Here is a 21,313-nt window from a genome sequence, read left to right on the forward strand (position 1 = left end):
TGCTTTTCCCCGTGTTCAGTACTGGGAGACACATGTAGTCAGTTGACATGGGAAGCAGCTTTAAACAACATAAGATTTCCATATGTAATGGAAACAGCAAGCTCTCAGATTCTTATAAATGCAGTCCAACACAGAACTCCTAAGTAGAGTTTCAGGCTGTTTGACAGGGTCCTCTACACAGCAAGGTCCCGTTGGCCAGGCTCTCCATCTGCTCAGGGCTCTGTAGACACATGGTTTCAGGGTCATGTCCTCAGATACTGACAAAAGCAGCTACAGTGGATATTGGGATCATTTAAGTGTTTCAGGAAGAGTGGCAACTCAAACCCTGCTGTGAGCTGATCTCTTCCCAGAACACTTAATAGCTCTGAGTGTCTAAGGCCTTGTCTACACTACGAGAGTAGTTCGATTTTACTTGCATCGAATTTTTGTAATCGATATTGCAAAGTCGAACGTGTGTGTCCACACTAAGGACAGTAATTCGACTTTGTGCGTCCACACTAACGGTGATAGCGTCGACATTCGAAGCGGTGCACTGTGGTCAGCTATCCCACAGTTCCCGCAGTCCCCTCTGCCCATTGGAATTCTGGGTGTAGCCGGCAATGCCTTCTGGGTAACAAAATGAGTCGAGGGTGCTTTTGGGAAACTGTCGTCATCCGTCCATCACTCCCGCCCTCCCTCCCTGAAAGCGCCGGCGGGAAAACAGTTCGCGCGCTTTTCCAGTCATTGACAGCGCGGACGCCACTGTACTCCGAGCATGGAGCCCGCTGCGACCATCGCTGCAGTTGTGGCCGCTCTCAACGTCTCGCAGCTTATCATAAAGGTTTCCCTGAGGCAGATGCAGAAAAGTCAGGCAAGGAGGCTACGGCACCGCGGTGATGTCCTGAAGTCTGAGAGTAGCACAGACCTGTCAGAAAGCAGGCGACCCAGCGCCGAGGACATCACAGTGGCAATGGGTCATGTTGATGCCGTGGAACGGCGATTCTGGGCACGGGAAACAAGCACTGAGTGGTGGGACCGCATAGTGCTGCAGGTCTGGGATGAATCCCAGTGGCTGCGAAACTTTCGCATGCGGAAGGGAACTTTCCTGGAACTTTGTGAGTTGCTGTCCCCTGCCCTGAAGCGCAGTGACACCCGGTTGCGAGCTGCACTGAGTGTACAGAAGCGAGTGGCCATAGCCCTGTGGAAGCTTGCAACGCCAGACAGCTACCGGTCAGTCGCGAACCAGTTTGGGGTGGGCAAATCTACCGTGGGGGTTGTTGTGATGCAAGTAGCGAAGGCAATCGTTGATGTACTGCTGCCAAAGGTAGTGACCCTGGGAAACGTGGAGGCGATCATAGATGGCTTCGCAGCGATGGGATTCCCAAACTGCGGTGGGGCCATAGATGGAACTCACATCCCTATCCTGGCACCGGACCACCAGGCCACCCAGTACATTAACCGAAAGGGATACTTTTCCATGGTGCTGCAAGCACTGGTGGACCACAGGGGACGTTTTACCAACATCTACGTGGGATGGCCGGGCAAGGTTCATGACGCTCGTGTTTTCAGGAACTCTGGTCTGTTTAGACGGCTGCAACAAGGTATTTACTTCCCGGACCACAAAATAACTGTTGGGGATGTGGAGATGCCTATAGTCATCCTCGGGGACCCAGCCTACCCGCTAATGCCCTGGCTCATGAAGCCCTATACTGGCGCCCTGGACACTGAAAAAGAACTCTTCAACTACCGGCTGAGCAAGTGCAGAATGGTGGTGGAGTGTGCTTTTGGCCGTCTCAAGGGGAGATGGAGAAGCTTACTGACTCGCTGTGATCTCAGCGAAACCAATATCCCCATTGTTATAGCAGCTTGCTGTGTGCTCCACAATCTCTGTGAGAGCAAGGGGGAGACCTTTATGGCGGGGTGGGAGGTTGAGGAAAATAGCCTGGCTGGTGATTACTCACAGCCAGACAGCCGGGCGATTAGAAGAGACCAGCGGGAAGCGCTGTGCATCCGGGAGGCTTTGAAAGCAAAGTTCCTGAGTGAGCAGGGTAACCTGTGATTTTATAGTTTGTGTACTGAGAAGCTAAACCTGCCCCCGTTTCTTTACCCAGGTAATGTTGACTATCCTATCCAGTTACATACCCCCTTCACCCCCCCTCCAACACACGTGTCGAAATAAAAATAGTTCTACTTTGTTAAAGCACACCGTTTTCTTTAATACTGTTTTAGCGGGAATTTTTTAAAACTGGGACACAGACTGTGGTGCGGGGCGGGTCTAGTGTTGTGATGCGAATGCAGCTTCTAAACTCAAGGATTGACAGGCTCCGCTGCGGTGGGATGCTTGTTTCAACGGAGCCTGTCACCCCTCCTGATCGGGACTGTGTGTATGGGAGGTCTATTTGACTTTGTGGCAGGGGGAGGACGGTTACAGATCCCATGCTGTGTGGCTCTGTGATCCTGTCTAAGGACCGGCGCTTAAGATCTGTAACTGCCCTCCCCCGCCACAAAGTCACAGAGCAACCCACCCCCCCCAACATTACATCAAAACAACCTCCCAGACTAACCGGGGCAACTAGTCACTGCATCACTGCACTGTGTATGTGCCCTGCTGCTGTGCCTGCCCCCGACTATGTACCCTGCCAAAGGAGACTGTCCTGTCCAATTTCCAACCCCCTTTCCCCTCCTCCTCCAAAAGAACATGATTGAAACAGTAGTTAACAGAAACGAATTTTTTATTATCAACTACACATGGCATTGGGAGGTGAAACTTGGACGTGGGCTTGTGTCAGGCGGGAAGGAAAGAACTTTTCAAATTTTGGGAAATGAGAGCCTTCTGCTACTAGAGCTCTCTGCAGGGGTGGAGTGAGAGTTAGCAGGGACTCTGCCGCCTCTCCTTCTTTGCACTTTGGGTGAGGTGGGTATGGGACTTGGTGGCGGGGGAGGGCGGTTAGAGATGGACTGCAGCGGGGCTCTGTCCTCCTGCCTCCGTTCCTGCAGAACATCCACAAGGCGCCGGAGCGTGTCCGTTTGCTCCCTCAGTAGTCCAAGCAGCGTTAGAGTCGCCTGCTGGTCTTCCTGCCGCCACCTCTCCTCCCGATCCATGTTGGCTTGGTGCATTCGGGTCAAGTTCTCCCGCCACTGGGTCTGCTGTGCTGCCTGGGCTTGGGAAGAGGCCATAAGCTCAGAGAACATGTCCTCCCGTGTCCTCTTCTTCCTACGCCTAATCCGCGCTAGCCTCTGGGAGTGTGATTCCAGGCTAGGTTGTGAGACAGTCGCAGACGGGGCTGTGGAAATGGGAAAAAGGGAGTGAATTCCTCTGAAAGATAAATGTAGTTGTGAACAAAGAACATAGTCTTTCTCTGTGAACAAGACCATGCACAGCACCTTTCACATGCGCACTCAGCACAAGGTCGAATTCTCGGCCTTCGCATTCTGTGCCTGGGGTCTTGAACAGCACATTTGAGAAGCGAGGCAGCACAACGGAATTTCTGTTGCAGGCAGACATGGTAAGCCGTACACTTGTGGCAGTTTAAAACTTTTATATTACCACTGGCCTCATTTCACATTTAAATCAATGTCAGTCCCTGCTGCCAGCAATCCGGCAAGCGGGAACTCTGCCCCTGTCCCACCCCCTCGCGGCTGTCCCCGGGAATGATCCCTTTCGGCTGCCCCTCTCCCGCCTCCACCGCGTGGCTGCAAACCAGCGGTGACAGTTCTGTAAAGGAACGGGAAAGCAGTCCCAACACTAACATTCCCCTACCTAATTAAAAGCAGGTCACCATGGCCGACATCACCCTGATGAGGATCTCCGAGAGCGACAAAGAGAGAATGCTCCGGGAAAGCCTCCAAAGACCAGGGCCGTATGCCGCCCTGCTGTGCAGAGCAATGATCCCCGAGTACCTGATAATCTCGTGGCGCGGCAACGTGTCGTACTTCGGAGGACCCAATAAGGCCGCTCTCCCCAAGAACCTCATGCAACGGCTTTCAAGTTACCTCCAGGAGAGCTTCATCGAGATGTCCCAGGAGGATTACTGCTCTATCCCCGCACATATAGACCGCATTTTACTGTAGCTGCAGTAGCAGGGAATACACAGTAGAGCGGCTTGTGCAGGACAATCACTGAAAACCGGACATTGCTAGATTTCTTTTCAAAACTTGCACTGCCCCTTACTAAACCGTTAAGCGCCTAGGGCACACTAATCATGAACAACCCATTCTTTTAATTGTTAATATTCCTGTTTTGTTAAAAATAAATGTTTAGATGTTTACAACACTTACTGGCTGATCCTTCACCAGATTCTGTGTCCGGGGTAATGGCTGGGGACGCTTCGTAGGGGATCTCTGTAAGGGTGATGAAGAGATCCTGGCTGTCGGGGAAATCAGCGTTGTGAGAGCTGCCAACTGCCTCGCCCTCCTCATCTCCTTCCTCATCTTCCCCGTCCCCTAACATGTCTGAGGAACTGGCCGTGGACAGTATCCCATCCTCAGAGTCCACGGTCACTGGTGGGGTAGTGGTGGCGGCAGCACCGAGGATGGAATGCAGTGCCTCGTAGAAACGGGATGTCTGGGGATGGGATCCGGAGCGTCCGTTTGCCTCTTTGGTCTTCTGGTAGCCTTGTCTCAGCTCCTTGATTTTCACGCGGCACTGCGTTGCATCCCGGCTGTATCCTCTCTCTGCCATGTCTTTAGAGATCTTCTCGTAGATCTTTGCATTCCTTCTTTTGGATCGCAGCTCGGAAAGCACGGACTCATCGCCCCACACAGCGATGAGATCCAAGACTTCACGATCAGTCCATGCTGGGGCTCTCTTTCTATTCACAGACTGCATGGCCATCACTGCTGGAGAGCTCTGCATCGTTGCCAGTGCTGCTGTGCTCGCCACGATGTCCAGACAGGAAATGAGATTCAAACTGGCCAGACAGGAAAAGGAATTCAAATTCAAATTTTCCCGGGGCTTTTCCTGTGTGGCTGGTCAGAGCATCCGAGCTCGCACTGCTGTCCAGAGCGTCAACAGAGTGGTGCACTGTGGGATAGCTCCCGGAGCTATTAGCGTCGATTTCCATCCACACCTAGCCTAATTCGACATGGCCATGTCGAATTTAGCGCTACTCCCCTCGTCGGGGAGGAGTACAGAAGTCGAATTAAAGAGACCTCTATGTCGAACTAAATAGCATCGCAGTGTGGACGGGTGCAGGGTTAATTCGATTTAACGGCGCTAACTTCGACATAAACGCCTAGTGTAGACCAGGCCTAAGCAATGACATTTCCTAAGAGCAGGTCAGGCCAAATTTCCATGGATGGGACAGTAGATCAGCTAGCAATTTCCAAAGGTGGTTGGTGCTCTGGAACCATTTATAATCTTTTCTTTCTTTGTTCTCCCCTTCTTGGGGATAGCATGCTGGCTGGAGGAGAAGCAGAATGAAAGCAAGAATCTTCAGAGAGCTCTTTGCTCCCTCCAAAATCCAAATCTGTTTTGCTGTGTGCTTCCTTGGTTCTCTCACTCACCCCTTCCACTACTTCCTTCAGAGGAGGAACAACGGGCTGCAAAGAGCATATGTTTCCACTTTCCGTAGACACTTTGTACTTGTACACAGGTCTTTGCTTCTTAGTTCAGCACTGAAAAGGATCTTTCTCTCTCAGGACAAGAAATGATCCCAAGTGGGCTACATATATAAGTGGCCCTGAATTGGATTTATTATGCCTCTAACAAAATGTATGCACTGAGTGAAATTGGTGTTGAAAATTAAGGTTTCTGGTAAGGACGTATAACTCAGTAGCACGTTCTAGCATTCTTATAGAAAGCCAAATGTATCTTGTGCTGGCAACCACCATACTTATAGTATCTGCTGAATATCCACTACCTGAAATCAGGGAATTTTTGCAACTGGAATTGATTTAACTTTTTTATTTTTATTAAATGTTAAGCATTAAAACTACTATGTTTACTTGTATTTTCTTTCTTATTCATCTTCCTTCCCCAGCCTCTCTTTCCCATTCCCTCCAGAAAGCTTCTAATTCTAGTTAATCTGCAAAATGGTAGAAGATAAACATCTCCTAAATATATTGGACAAATGTCTTATGCCAGCATAGATATTTTGCCATAGCCTTTATTGTAGACACAGATTACACCAGCAGAGTTTTTCTGCTGGTGTAGGAACACCACCTCCCCAGATGATGCTAGCTATGTTATCAGAAGCACTCTTCAGTGCCATGGGTGCATCCACCCTGAGGCTTTTGTCATCATAGCTATTTTAGTCAAGAGTGTAGGTATTTCACACCCCTGCCCTACATAGCTATGGCAATCTCTGTTTTAAGTGTACACCAAGCCTATGTTAAGGCACCCAACCAGAAATCCTGCTGGAGACAAACTCCAGTTCTTTACCTGTTTCTATTATTTAAAAATTAGGCTTGAAAAGCACTGCAGTAAGAGGGAATGAATTTACAACTATTGGGCCTACTCCTGCAGCCCTTATGGCAATTTCCTGCAATATCTTTGGGAGAACATCATGTTTTAAGTTTATTTATCAATGTGAGCCAGGGACTGTATGTAATTCCATGGGGGAGGGTGACCATGTCTCCTTTAGGAGCTAGGAACAGTGGAGGCGATAAGTCAAATTCATTCCAATTGTAACATCTCCAGAGAGGGACCACCACGTTGAGAGGCTCACCTATATTAATTCAAACTGCATTATCTGGAGACCAACAGGCAAAAGAAGGTGTTTTGGATACATAGAGTTTAAATTGACTCAGGGACTTCTTTCTGATCCCACAAATGTTCAGGACCTTCTGTCCGGGGGCGAAGGGTGGGGGTGCCGGTGGGCAGTGCTTCCTGGGAAGGGTTGGAAATACTTTGGCCTATTGTGTCTATAGTAATTATGTTGTTCAGAGCCTTTGAAGAGAAAATGAAGTGCAGATGCTGGTCTGTTTAGGCAGTCTGGCTTGATGCAAACATCACAGTATAGGCAGGGAATTATGCATTCTGGAAAAACCATGGTCAGCAGAGAGAGAGAGAGATCTTTGCCCAAGGCAGTTGATGGTTGAGGAGCTGGGTGTACAGAGTGGGTGTCCTTGGTGGTCCATCAGGGGGAATACAGATATACTTGCCATGAACTGTGATAATACAGTGTAACAGATTTGAAAAAAAAAAACAATAATAATCCCAGTTACTTTATCTTACACATTCCTCTTAGTTGCTTGTCTACTGTTTCTATTTCCTATTCTATGCCCCCTAAATGCTTAAATGGTGTAAGAATTTTTCACTACTTTATCACTGACAGCCAATATGCAACATCTACATCCTTTACCTCACCAGTAAATTTGATCTATTGTTTGGAGAAAAGTTCACTTTTTGGTAACTGAAACCAATGGAGAAAGGTTGAAATCTAATTCAAATAAACAGTTCCAAACTGTAATTATCCACAATTCTCCTAGCTCTCCTAAAATTTTGCAGTGTATGCTGATTCACCCATTATTATTTCAGTTAAAATTAATTTAATGTAATGAGTCAATGACATTAAAGATCACCTTTTCTAGCAGCTGGCCCTGTTACAAATCAAGGTCAATGCTCAGTGTTGACATAATTGCACAACCAGTCAGTACTTGCTTTACAGGTCTTGATCATGTTGAAAATAAGCACAAGAATTATGTGTCTTCATTATGCAGCAGAAGCACCTACTTAAAAATAGGCTACATGAAAACAAAAGGATACAATATGTGCACTGGTCACAAGCAAACAAGAGGCCATCAGCAGTTTCCAGTTTAAGTACTTTTCCTTATTTTTAACTGTATTTGAATGTCCACATACTGGCCTGTCCTTTCTTGTTTGCTGTTTATTGTTTACAGGTTTTACATAGTAACAATCAATTTCAATTACTTTTGAAGATTATTGAAGCAATAGTCAGGATTCTTTAAAAAGCAAACAACAAAATCATGAAACAGCTACTTCAGTGGAATCCTGACTGGAACATGTCCTCAAGCAAGCACTATACAAATTTAACTGAAGAAAAGAGTAATCCCCAGTTGGTCTTTTATCACTTCAGAATCTAAAGGTAACCAAAGTGAAGATTTACTGAAGTGAAACTTTTCCCAGGTGTCTAAACACAAATGTGGCACACAAATATTTTTTCATTTAAAAATATTGTGTTTGTCAGTATGTGACAACAATCTACAGCCTCAGCTAGACAGTGTGTGGAAAGGTCTGCTCTGCGGTGACAGGTCTGCCAGCCTGGGAGAGAGTATCACGTATTCTTCCCTCTACCCCCTGGCCAGCTCTATGAGAGGACATGCCCTCCCACCCTTTTCAGGAAATCTAGCACCTCTGGCAGTGCCAGCGGCCAACACTCCTCTGGCAGTGCCATCACACCCGTTGAACTCCTGACCCACTGAAGCCGATGGCAAAACATTCATTGACTTGAGCTGGCCCCAGATTTCACCCACCAAGTCTATATTGCAAGTATATCCTGTGTCCCCTTTATGCACCTTCACGAGGCCAGAGACAATCTGGTCCTTTATCTGTTGCTAGGAACTGAAACTCTCCTTTTAGCCACAGAAGGCCTGGTGCTGCTTCCACTTGAGTCAAAGGGAGCTTTTTTCCCAGTGATTTCAGTGGAAGAAGGTGTGGGCCCAGAATAGACACAGCAGGCTGACAATGTATAACAAGGGATGAGTCTTCTGTTGCCGCACAGTGGGTTAGTTGAGAACTGACACTAATGCAAATTTGAAGTCATGTGCTTCAACCAGCAAATATAATTCTACATTAATTTATAGTACACCTATTCTCCTCTACTACTGCTCTGTGTGACACAAACCACTAATACCATAACTTAACAATAAAGCTAATTTCACCATCAGAGAAATAAGCCCTGAAAGAGCTTAACATTTAAGTGCAGCATGCTATAAAGACTTTTATAGTAAGCATATTGATCAATTATAAATGAAAATGGTAAGTGGCTTGTACAGCAATTATGAGAAAAATCCAGCCACTAGTACAAATAGATTTAAAATAAGTGAATAGAAATAACAATAGGAAAATCAAAGTAAGCAGGAAATGGCATTATGCAACTTCCAAAGTGGCAAAATTTTTGGAGGTGGGGTGTGTGAGGAAGTAATCAGTTCTCTGTTATTCTTGAAATATGTCCAGAGATCCACTTTATCTTGTGGTCTGTTTCCTTCTAGGAGCAAATACAAATTGAATTTCTACTTTGAACACTTGCGTTTTTTCACCACTGGAAGGTGCAATAAGCAGCAGTTAGCAAAAGCCTGATTCTGATCTGATTTTATATTGCTGTAATTCCACTAATGCCAGTGCAGTTACTCCTGATTTACACCAGCATAACTGAGATGAGAATCAGGGCTTTACAGGGATTTTGGGTGTCAAAATGTCAGGCTAAATACAGTAGTGTTATACTTATAAGAAGCACACAAGATCTTTTATAGCCAGGGCCGGCTCCAGCGTTTCTGCCACCCCAAGCAAAAAAAAAGCAAAAAAAAAAAAAAGCCGCGATCGCGATCGGCAGTGGCAATTGGAAAAAAAAAAAAAGCCCCGATTGGCGGCGGCAGTTCAGCAGCAGGTCCCTCGCTCCTAGAGGGAGTGGGGGACCTGCCGCCCCCGAATTGCCGCAGGTGCCACCCCTCTCCCTTGGCCGCCCCAAGCACCTGCTTGTTAAGCTGGTGCCTGGAGCCGGCCCTGTTTATAGCAGTGCTTCTCAAAGCCGGTCCGCCGCTTGTTCAGGGAAAGCCCCTGGCAGTCTGGGCCGGTTTGTTTACCTGCCATGTCCACAGGTTCAGCCGATCGTGGCTCCCACTGGCCGCGGTTCACCTCTCCAGGCCAATGCGGGCTGCGGGAAGCGGCGCGGGCCAAGGGATGTGACCTTCTGGTTAACTATGGCCTTCACACCTTATCTTTTCCTGATGCATGCATTCCTCATTCACACAAACAGTATTTTACAGAGACCTTTCAGAATACAAACAGAAGCACTTTATATTGAGCAAAAGACATTGTAAATTAAGCCTTCCTAAATCTTATAATCAAAACAATTCACATTGGGGCCCAGGCCTTCAATGTTTCTCTAATCTACCTAACACAGACACAATACAGGATCCTGTCTCTTACTAACTACACCTTAAAACAAAGAATTAAAAGGGGCCTGATTTGTAGTGTGTATGGGAAACAGAATCCCATAGTCCCAGAGGGTCATTCCTTTCTGATATTCAAAAAGGCAGGATGAAATCAAATCATACATTAATTCTCATAGTACAATTATAAAATCCTGTTCCTACAGTAGAATATTCTCAATTCCTTGTAAAACCTCTATCTGCGCTTCCCTTAGGCTGTATGGAGACTGGTAGAGAGTGACCAGTGAGTATGTTAAGTCTAGAGTAGAACAGAGGAAGCTACCTCCTTGAATTTGGCTTCAGTTTCCAATGCAATTAAGCTTTTTCCTTTTTTTTTTTGGTAAAAATTATACATTGGAAATAGTCTTAACTCAGGTGTATATTTTTTGTGCAGTTGAACATTTCAGCTTAAACATTATCCTTTACAAAGTTTTAGATATGCTCAGATATGAATGGGTAACATCTGAGATCATACCTATGAAGCATTCCTGCCAGAAACTAGCATCTATCAGAGCTGCTCCTTGCCTGTACTCTTTGGCTATGGAACCACTGAACACTCTCTGACAACATACTATATACTAAACACTCTGTGACTCTGTGTTAGCAGTGTGATTGTGGCCCTATCTAACCTACAACTGTCACTACCACATTTTTGGTTTTACAATAAATTAGGAGAAATCAGAGATCATGGTGGTATCAAGACTAAGTATTCTCTATGAACATTGTATCATTCCTGGAAACAGGTCACACTGATGTACTGAGATATTTGGCTCACATTTATCACCATAATTTATGGTCTCTGAAAACATTCTTTTCCCAAACGATGTGATGGGAAGGCCTGGGGAGGTGTAAATATATATATAAGTTCGCACTGTGAGATAAAAGTACATTAACCATTAGCACTAGCTCAAAAGTCAATTTCTTGCCCAGTATGATGCCCTCACTATGTTTCTACTTGACTGTAATAAACATTACGCCTTTTCAGTGTAGAAGGGTAATTGAACCTCTCCAACTTGCATGTGTCCTGCACTGCCTTTAATTTCCACCAGCCTCTATAACTGAAATAGGTTGAAGTGGAACCCTGGATATTATGGTTACAGTAAAAATTGTCTTCCCATATCCTCCTGCCAAGTCTATCTTGACATTTTCCAACAGATAAAAAGAGAAGACTAAGTTTATGAGATCATAAATAACATGGGGTTGACCACCAAATCATTCTGAACCAAGCCACACTGGATTTTGTACAGCTTGTTGAAGATTCAAACATTATCATTTGCAAGATATTACTTAAAAAGTCTGCCTTGGAGTGAGCATACAGACTTTGCTCATGGAGAACCCTATTCTGCTATCTTTATCTATGCTGTGGCATAGGCTCAAATCACCCCTTGTTGCAATAAAACAAGGAAGACAGAGCTCTGGGGATGAAAATCCTCACAAGCAGCCTTATTTAGAGATGCCCCTGATTTATCTGTCAGAAGGAGCTGAACTCCCAACTGCAAAATAGGACATGGGGACTACCTCCAAACCTGGAGGGTCTTCTATGAGCCCATCCACGTGGAAACCCTCCACCTCCACATCCATCCAGTAGACTTGTGTTTTCCCGGATTGCAGCTGCACCTGGGATGACTGGAAAAAACTAACATGGCTTTTGGCTGCATCCTCCTTTCTGGGGAAATCTCTGTGGGGCTGGAGAAGGGACTGTGTATGCCTCCTAACACTGCCCTTGGACTGCCTACTCCTTCCATCAGCCTTCTCCCAGGCTAGATACTAGATCTATGGTGGAGTCTTCAGGGAGTCTGGAGAAGTGGGCACAAGTCCATGTAGGTTATAGCCCCTACTATCTGGGAGACCTGCAATGCAAGAAACTGGGAGGGATTATCTGAATTTATGAAATCAGTCAGACTACTTGCAGACTGAGGTACTACTCAGCATGAGTAAAGGTGTCAGAATTAATTCTTAAACAAGAAAATACCTAAAAATACACTTATCATATTGAAAGTAAAGTTCTCCAGAAGTATGCAATTCCTATCCATCACAGCTTATGCACAATATGTGTATATGAAAGTGTGCTACCCTGTAAGATACGTAATGTAGACCTTGAGTTTCTCCTGAGGCAGACCAGAACTGTAAGCCACTCTGTTACCCCTCTGCCTTAGCAAGAGTGAGCATTGCTGGAGATTAGACTGTCCGTTTCACCAGCCAACTCTTTGAAACTCTGCCTGTCTTACCTGCAAGGCAAGGTTAACATTCAGTCAACCCAGTTCCTGTGTTTCCCAGAGATGTCTCTCTGTAGTGTCCAGTCTGTTCCACTGGCCACTCAGAGATATTAAGTTCACTGTCTCCAAAGAGACAATATACACACCAGTCAGTTGGTTTAAATGAGGATTTACTTTTTATTCAATGTAACAGCAGTGAGAAGTTTTTTTTTAAATAAAACAACAAGTTTATTAATAAATAACGTAGATTTAAGTGATACCAGGCAAGAATAAAAGAGCTAGAAAAGTGTTACAAATTAAACAAAACTAACAGGTTTTCTAGTACCTTAAACTTAATTCTAGCAACCTATATCTTTGCCTAAAGAGTTTCGCACTTACAGCAGATTATAAGCAGCTCCTGCTCTTCAGTCCAAGAGGATCCACGTTCACAGGCTCAGAGGATGCCGTTCTCCAGGCCCTTAAGTGCCAGATAACTAGAATGTCTTTTTGCTCCCCTTATATCTTCTGAAGTCCATTATCTCTGCTCAAGACCTAGGAAAACTTCCTGGGGGGGTGCAGACTGTGTCCCACAGTGTGCTCACTAAGCTGGTTCCTCCACCATTTGTTAGCTTGGTTGGTTTGTTTACCTGATATGTAAATGTCTTTTTATTGACCTCTGACTGTAATCCAGACAGGTAATTCCATATTCCTTTGTCTGGTGCAGGCTTGAGCTATTCACTGCCTCCAAAACACATTTTTAAAACATATTTCCATCATACACATACTTAACTCTTTAAACCCAACCCATACATGCATCACAAAATGATATACCTGACCAGTGTGTCACCAGTTTACATATACCATTTTACAAGATACTTTTTGGACACCTATTATGACAACAATGTTTTGCGGGCAGTGAGTGTGTCAGGCCCGATATGAGTTACAATATAATGGGCCAGCAGGCATTGAGAGGTTTTTAAGGTCACATATATACTTCTAAACAGGAAGGTAGTGTTACTTTCTAAAGCTGGGCTAATTTCTCTTTGGCAAGAAATAAAGCATGAGTTGTGACTGTCAGCATGAAAAATTATCACGGCAGCTGATGAAGCTTAGACTGTGTCAGACAGTTTCTGTGCTGTGTGTTTGTCATAAGTAAATGATTTCATCAATCTCTGCATACTCATGGAGAGGAGAATAGGATTTCTGTATACTCCTGAAATGGACTCTGCACATGGTCTGAGAGGCTATGCTAACCCATTTAATGTTTGTTTCACAAATTGGGCAAAAAATGGAGAAACATTATCTTTGGGTAATTTAAGGTGGTCACATTTCATTAGGCATTATCCTCTTTATTTCTGGGGAATTGGAAAGTCAACTTGATGTAACTTGTTTCCTTGAAAAGAGAGAAAGATGAGATTGAATCAGTCCAACTCTGTCTTCTTCTGGATTTGGAAAAAAAACAACCTAGTTTGTGAAATTGAGATTGGAGAAGTAGGTAACTAATGGAATCGATTAATAAACATGATAGAAGTAAAGATTTTATGACCCTCATGTGAAAGTGTATATTTAAAAAGTGTATATTATCTCTTCTCTAATATATTTGTTTATTTCTCTGGGAATATAACTTTAATCATAAAACTTCTTATGAAAGGGAAAAGCTGTCTCTGATGAATTGGTGGACATATGATATACTGCAGTTTATGTTAGCATAATATTTTGGTCAAAATGTTAAGGGTAAATTTACAGAGCTGTATATCAGGATTCAATTACTCATCTATAATGAATTTTCTTGTGTAATGAAAGAGGGTTTCTCCCTGCCCTCTCCCTCCCCCTACCCCATTTGGAATAAATAGAGAACAATGGTAAAACTGGATATAGCAGGGATCAGCAATCTTTGGCATGTGGCTTGCCAAGGGGCCAGCCCAATGGGGGCTGCGGGAAGCAGCACGGGCCGAGGAATGTGCTGGAGCGGTGAACCATGGCCAGTGGGAGCCGCGATTGACCGAACCTGTGGATGTGGCAGGTAAACTAACTGGCCCGGCCCGCCAGGGTGCTTACGCGGGCAAGCCACTTGCCAAAGGTTGCCGATCCCTGAGATATAGCATAGTTTTGCCTTTGAGTTAGTAGAGATGTTGAAAGATTATCTGTTTATCCATAAACATTATAGGCAGTAGACCTGATTCTCCCTAGTACAAATCAGAGTACTTCCACTGAAGTCAATATAGTTCTAAAGGTGTAAAATTTTGGTGTGAGAGGGAAAATCAAATTCAATATATCATGTGGGTTAAAAAGCAGTAGTGCAAAATAGTTCAATAAATTGGATAATACTATAAAGTTTAAATTAAACAAAATTTATAATAAATCCAAATGGAAAGTTACTTTGAAAGACACATGTAAACTAGTTTTAAGAATATACAGAATGTGTGGAAAGGGGGAGAAAGGGCAAAATGTGTTTTGTTTAAAAAAAATCATAATGAAATGTATGACTATGCTTTCTTTACTTATCACCAGGAATACCATCTATAGGCAAAACTCTATTTTTCTCATTAAAATTCTAGTTAAAATGAGATTTTCTGGCATGGCCAGCATCCATGCTACCTAGGGTTGTGATCTTGTCAGATCTCATAAGCTAAGTAAGATTAGGTCAGGTCAATACTTGGATGAAAGACCTCCAGGGAAACCTCAGGTGTTGTGGGAAGTGGCACTAGTGATTCATTAGATGTCACTTTCTCCTCTGAATCAGTATAGAACTGATGAACCGGGATGGCATTAGAGAGCAATGTGTTACTGCAAGGTGCCATCTCTTGGATGAAATGTAAAGCCAAGTTCCTGACTAGTTGTCATTAAAAATGCAATGATACTTTTCATAAAGGAGAGGTGTTAACCCTGATGTCCTGGCCAAAATCCACTCAAATCACTTTCTCCAATAAGAGGGGAAAAAATAGGTAGACAGAATTAAATCCTACCTTTTTATCCTAAACTATGTAACTGCAGCTCTGTTTCTTTCTTGCTGTGTTTCAGTGGTTAGACAATTGATCCATAAATATAGTTAGTGAAGTGTTTTGGGATGAAAAACTTTATATACATGCAAATCTGTATTACTGACATTGTAACCCAAGGGTCAAGAATTTAATTACATGACAATGCCAAAGTTATATCTCCTCCTTTCTAAAAAATCAACACAGTAAACTAATCTGTCATCGAAAATGTTGTTCCTAATGTGAGGAAGAATGAAATATAAAGCATTCACACTATCATTACAGAATATAAATTTGATATACACTATGGTGGGATCCAATAGACCTTATGTAAATGTTGGCTGTTTTCTATTTCTAATATTGGAATGTGGATTCTACACAATCTTGCCTTCGTTGAGGTTTTCCTTAAGAGAGAATACCTCATACACAAATCTGGTCACACAGCTTTGCCTGATCTCATGGGCCTTCTTTGCATTGGAGACATTCCCAAGGATCATGAACCAGTAACTTATGCACTCAACATGCTTTACAGCAACTTTTCTAGTGCTGGATAGAGACCCTGTTCTCCAAGGACAGAGCTAAGGCAGGTGGGTGTAGGGCGGCGATGCTCTTCATAGATTTGCGTGATGCCTTTTCAAGCATATAGTATAGCTGACAAAGGGGAGTGTACAACATGAATTTTTAGATGGGGTTGGTGAGTGAACCTGCCCAGCACTCAGCGCCTGTCCTGCAGGGCTGGGCTTGTCTCCCTTACTTGTAATGGGTATGATCTTACTCTGTAATGGTCTGATACAAAGCGAACTGCAATCAGAGACAGACTCCACTGACTCCAGTGGGATTTAGAGCAGGTCACAAGTCGTCCCATTATTTCCAATAGGTTACTACCAGAGTAAGGCTAGTACTTACCCTAATATGTAGACCCAGTACTTGCTATTTCCCAGCTTGTATTTTTGTCTACTTTTGGGCAAGAAGGGATACCTAAACAGCCAAATTCAAAAATAGTGCTGGTTGCACCGTGACTCAGACACATCTCTGAGCCATAATTTCTTCTCTGATTCTGGTCTATATCCACCCTCTACTGTCTCAGTTACTCTAGTCAGCAAGTAAGAAGGGGAGGAGGACAGGCACCTGCCCCTCACTCAATCCCTGACCATCCACTTACTGTAAGTAAGTAGGCAAATAGGCCTGCTTATTTTTACCTACTTGCAGGTAAGGCTGGTGCTTTCTCTCTCTTGCCCCTTCATGAAGTGCCCTAGTCCAAATCACACTCTATCCAGCATCAGTACAGTAATTCAACCAAATCCAGTCTATTTTTTGTCACTCTGCACTGGACTTCATTTAACTACCAGCTATTTGCAACTTTTCATTAATTATACTCATATTTGTTTTTATACATCATATGAAAGCCCTACAACTACTAATTATAATATGAAAAAGGTATGAGAAAAAAACAGATCATATATGTGAAAGTGTTTGAATCCTACTGACCCAATAAGAGGCACAAATTACAATGTCTTTACCATCCCAGAATTACTATATAGGAGAATCACATTGAGGAAGAAATTTTCATTGTCTTGGGCCATCTGCATTTAAATGGATACATTATAAAAGAAAACACAAACACAGTAGGGAAGCTATTATATTGTCCCATAGTGGATGTGGATATAATGGATTTTAATGTTTTTAGTTCATTGTAGGTAAATCCATAGTGCTGGATATGGGGTGGTAATACTGCACAAAAATAAGAGTTCCAAGATTACTGAAATATAACAGAAAAGAAATCACATTTTTGAAATGTTTTGTGAAGTTGTTAGTTGCAGATACTATACATGAACTAGATTTGTTTTATTGTTGTACATGGAGTTTTATTATTGAACAATAGCAGTAAATAGCAGGGACAAAGAATATCATAATGGGGTTAGAGGATCAGAAAATAACAGAGTTGTATGAAAAATAAAACCACAGTGCATTCTCAAACTGGAATATGATTCCTTTAGGTAATCAGGAACATTCAAAATGTATCACTCCCAAGTGGGAACTTTAAATGAGCCAAGCTTACTTGGTTTGACATAATGTTTTTTATTAAGAAAATATTACAACAGTGGAAAAAGCTTTGCTAATATCCCCTAACAATAAATATAATATTACAGAAATTCCTTTGATGTCTGTTTCAGAAACTAAATAGTTTTGGGGGGTTTGTTCTGTTTTTATGTTTTGCAAAAAGCAGATTTGGTAGGTTTTATCTGATTTAGGCAGTGTAATATTTATATCATTTTTCTTAATTGTAACAATCCTAGAAATATTTCATACTGTTCTTTTTTTCGGCATAAATACCCCCATTTCTCAGGGTCACCATTTGATCTGAATGGGAATAGATTTCAGCAGTCGGGGTGTTTACACTTAGGATATATATACTGATTTGTTTCCAACTATTAATAAGAGGCATTTAAACCCTTGTGTACAGTACTTATGTTGATATGTAGCTGCGGGGCAAGAAGTGCTCAAAACTAAACAGATTCCCCACCTCATACAAAAAAGAAAAAAATAATCCTTTTTTCTGCCCCAAATTACTCTTTAAAATAATAGAGCTCTACCAGAACCTGCTTTTCATAATACTTGCAAGGATAAATCTTGTAATTTGTAGTCAATTTCTGCTTTGAAAGTTGTCCTCTTCTCTCATGAAAAATGTACACTACAATACTCTTACACCTTTTTTTCTTTTCTTTTCCTGCCCTTGCATCCCATTCTTAGACTCAGAACTCAGGCTTCACACCCAAAGGTGTGCCAGTGGGTACATTCTTTAATCACTGTTGGATCAAGTGCCTGAGAAGAATTTAATTTTCTCATAGTGAATGTCCACAAAAATAAGAGTCATATAAAAATATAAATATTAATAATAAAAGTAATGCTTGCATCATGGTTCAATGAGATGTAGAAGGATTGTTCTCTCCAGGCCACAGAATGAAAACAAAGCTGATTCACATCCCAAAGAGCTGCTCTAGCATCTGAAGATCAAATGTCTTTATTCTGTGTACTGGAATGGCAAGTGGATCCTCCATAGTTGCAGATACTATATGCTCACCATCTTTTCCTATGATTGGCCCTTGCTATGCTCTCGATTGTCCCATGTCTGTTAGCTTTAGAAATACTCTGCACTAGAGCTGACCAAAAGATTGCTGTCAACACTTTTAAAAAAAAATGGAAAATTCCAGCTGGTTGACCAGGTCAGTTTTCATTAGCTCTAGTGGAATTACAAGAAGTTAGAGGCTTCAAATCTGTATTTGAAACGCAGACACACTTACAAAAGTAAAACAACCACCCCAACTCACATTTCTCTAACAAAAGCAAAGCAAAAATTAATGAAGAGACAAGAAGGAACTCCCATAAATATTATTAGCAGTGATCACTTTGAACAGGCTGATCACTTTAAAATGTAAGGCAAATATTGCTGAGCCTTCATACTTACTCATATCAATAAGACTATAAACTTTAACTACTGTTTCAAATCATTTGAACAGACAGCATTACCATTTCAGTCCTAATTAACAAAGAGGGTTTTTTTCCAAGTTAATTCATAATATAAAAAAGACTTTTGTTGGAAAACAAACAGAAGTCCTTTCTTTCTGCATGCTACATTTTGCAGCAGAACGATGGTATATTCAACAAAAGCATCTGGTTATGGTTACAGCTCAATCATTTTGACATTAGTCACAAGAGAAATCTTAGAAGCCATTTTAAGACATCAACGGAGAAATCTTTTGAAAAGCACAGCTTGATCAACAGCCAGCATGTGCTTTCAAAATGGAGATAATGTTTTAAATCAGTGGTTTTCAACCTATGGTCCGCTGACACCTGGGGGTCCACAGATTATGTCAAAGAGAGTCCACGAAAGGTTGTTGTTAACATAGAACAGTGGTTTTCAACCTGTGGTCCACCAAAACCACTGCTTTAAACATATTGACATTCTTTGAAGAGACCATTGCCATGACAAACATTTAAAATTATATGAAAAACAGTTATGTGTTTGGAGTTTTTTTGTGGTGGGGGTTCATGGCTTTTTTAAAAGGCATTTAGCAGCATTTCAAAGTGAATGTTAAGGATGTGGAATCATGAAATGGAAGGAAAATGTAATTTGTTGAATTGAAAAGTGGTTAAAGAGTAGAAAACAAAGGGAAGCAACAAATGGGAACTTTAAACTGAAAAATAGTTTTCATTTGATATAGGAGGGACCAAGGGGGAGGAGAGGAGAAACAGCGAGTGAAAGAGAAATCCTAAACTGGTTACTTTGCACAGTGTACTAATATCTATCCAAGCCATAACATCTATCAAACTAGATGAGAGGGTTTTGATTTCTTTTCAAGAATTATTTTTAAAAGGGAGCCTTCAACGACCTATAACGACCTGTGCAGTATTGGAATGGGGAGAGGTGACAGGGGAAGCAATGGACATCATGAGCTCTGGGTAGGATAATTAATTTAGTGTTTACCTTTGTTTGCCCTGCTCTCTGGGTTAGTGCTCCGGCCATCCAAAAGGAGAGTGAATAAATCACACATCTTGGTGGACTTGTGCAAAGGAGCTCTCTGAAAGGGGTTTTTCTCTGTATGTTCTGCCAATGTGGACTGTCATACTTCAGTCCTGACATAGTCACACAAGAAATGCTTGTGGAGGAGAAATAGCATGAGGCTTGTGATCCCGCATGAAGGAGGTAAAAAATAATGAGTTAACAGCTGCTGCATGATGGAAATATGAAGCTAAAACTTTGTAATGCCAATGCCTCGTACCATTGGCCTACTGCTGCCAGAAGGAGGCTGCTCAGGTCAGAATGTCCTACCACTAATAATCCGGATGCAGGGGCTATTGTTGGGACTGCTTCTCAAAAGCCATTTAGCCTCACAATAAAAAGAAGCAACTCCCTCTTCTCACACAAAACCCCCTTAGCCGAAGATGTGATGGGAAAATTCTTCTTGATTTCTTTGGTAATCTGTTTGCATCCTAAAGCATGAAATTTGATTACCCTCATCTTAACATACATCATTCCAAATATTGGCACTGAGCCACAAAAAAACCTCTTAAGCACATGCTTAGTAGCGTTAGGCATCATTTTGCTAAAATTGCACTGACTTTTATGGGCTTTATGCACCTGAAATTAAGCACATGCTTAAGTACTGATGTGAATAGAAATCCTCTTCTGAATTAGGGCCATAATTGGTCCAAAAGTTATCCAACATACTGCAGTGGCAAGTTGTTGACTCATTTGTTTTCTGATGCTCTTGTTCAATTTTTTACTCTCTTTTATATTTCCTCTCTCTGCTACCCAGCTTTTTAAACAAAACCATACATTTAAAGGAAATTAACATTAAAGAGTGCTAAGGCAAACATTTCCTTTTTACAAAATCAGAAAGAATTATAAGGCAAAAATGTCCATGAAAACAAAGCCTTTTAAAAGCATCAATATATTTCATGAAAGGAATAGAGATGCTATTAACACAAAGCTAAGAGAGAAAAACAGTTGTCTGAGAAAAGGAAGACAGGAAAGAGCAATAGAGAAGACATAATAGTGGAGTTAGAATTATTTTTTGAAATTATGTATCTTCTTGTAATGCTTTAGTAAACCAGCCATTTAGCTTTATTTTGACTATATAAGACTAAATGCTTTGTGCAGAAGATGAAAATAAGTTGATTAAACATGTTCGCATTCTCAGTCTCATGCATCTTGTACACTGTTATGACACCCCGTGATGTAGGATTGCCAGAATGCGGAGGTAATAGATGGACCTTGAGACAATTTCCCAGTGGTTCTGGTATATGATTATGATACAGACTAGCAATCACAGAAATTGTCTCTGAAAGTCATATACAATTCACCATTCAGTAAGCTGTTCATGGAAGTCAGGGGATTTGTATGCTACAGTAAGGCATATATTATAAAGAGTTATTTATAATATATGTTTGCAGATGAGTCTTATTTTGCTAACTCCTCCATGTGGATTATAACCCGTGAAGACAAGAAAGAAAAGTTATATTTAGCTGTTCTGTAAGTCATTATGT

General features: G+C 42.3%; 1 protein-coding gene across 1 annotated transcript; it reads right to left on the bottom strand.

Moving 5' to 3' along the window:
* Positions 1-2,693: 2,693 nt before the first annotated feature.
* Positions 2,694-4,834, bottom strand: LOC135973416 (uncharacterized). Its single transcript, XM_065556493.1, has 2 exons — positions 4,258-4,834; positions 2,694-3,263 (listed from the first exon to the last, which is right to left on the bottom strand). Exons 1-2 carry the CDS (start codon positions 4,832-4,834, stop codon positions 2,788-2,790), a joined length of 1,053 nt encoding a protein of 350 aa, XP_065412565.1. The 3' UTR covers positions 2,694-2,787.
* Between the last annotated feature and the right edge of the window lie 16,479 nt (positions 4,835-21,313).

The sequence above is a fragment of the Chrysemys picta genome, chromosome 9, assembly GCF_011386835.1.
Source record: "Chrysemys picta bellii isolate R12L10 chromosome 9, ASM1138683v2, whole genome shotgun sequence".
Taxonomy (NCBI): Eukaryota; Metazoa; Chordata; order Testudines; family Emydidae; genus Chrysemys; species Chrysemys picta.

Excerpts from the sequence above, each read along its gene's own strand:
- LOC135973416 (XM_065556493.1), bottom strand. The coding sequence starts at position 4,834 with ATGCAGAGCTCTCCAGCAGTGATGGCCATGCAGTCTGTGAATAGAAAG. Across the intron at positions 3,264-4,257 it reads ATCTGGTGAAGGATCAGCCA|CCCCGTCTGCGACTGTCTCA; the intron begins GTAAGTGTTGTA and ends CCATTTCCACAG.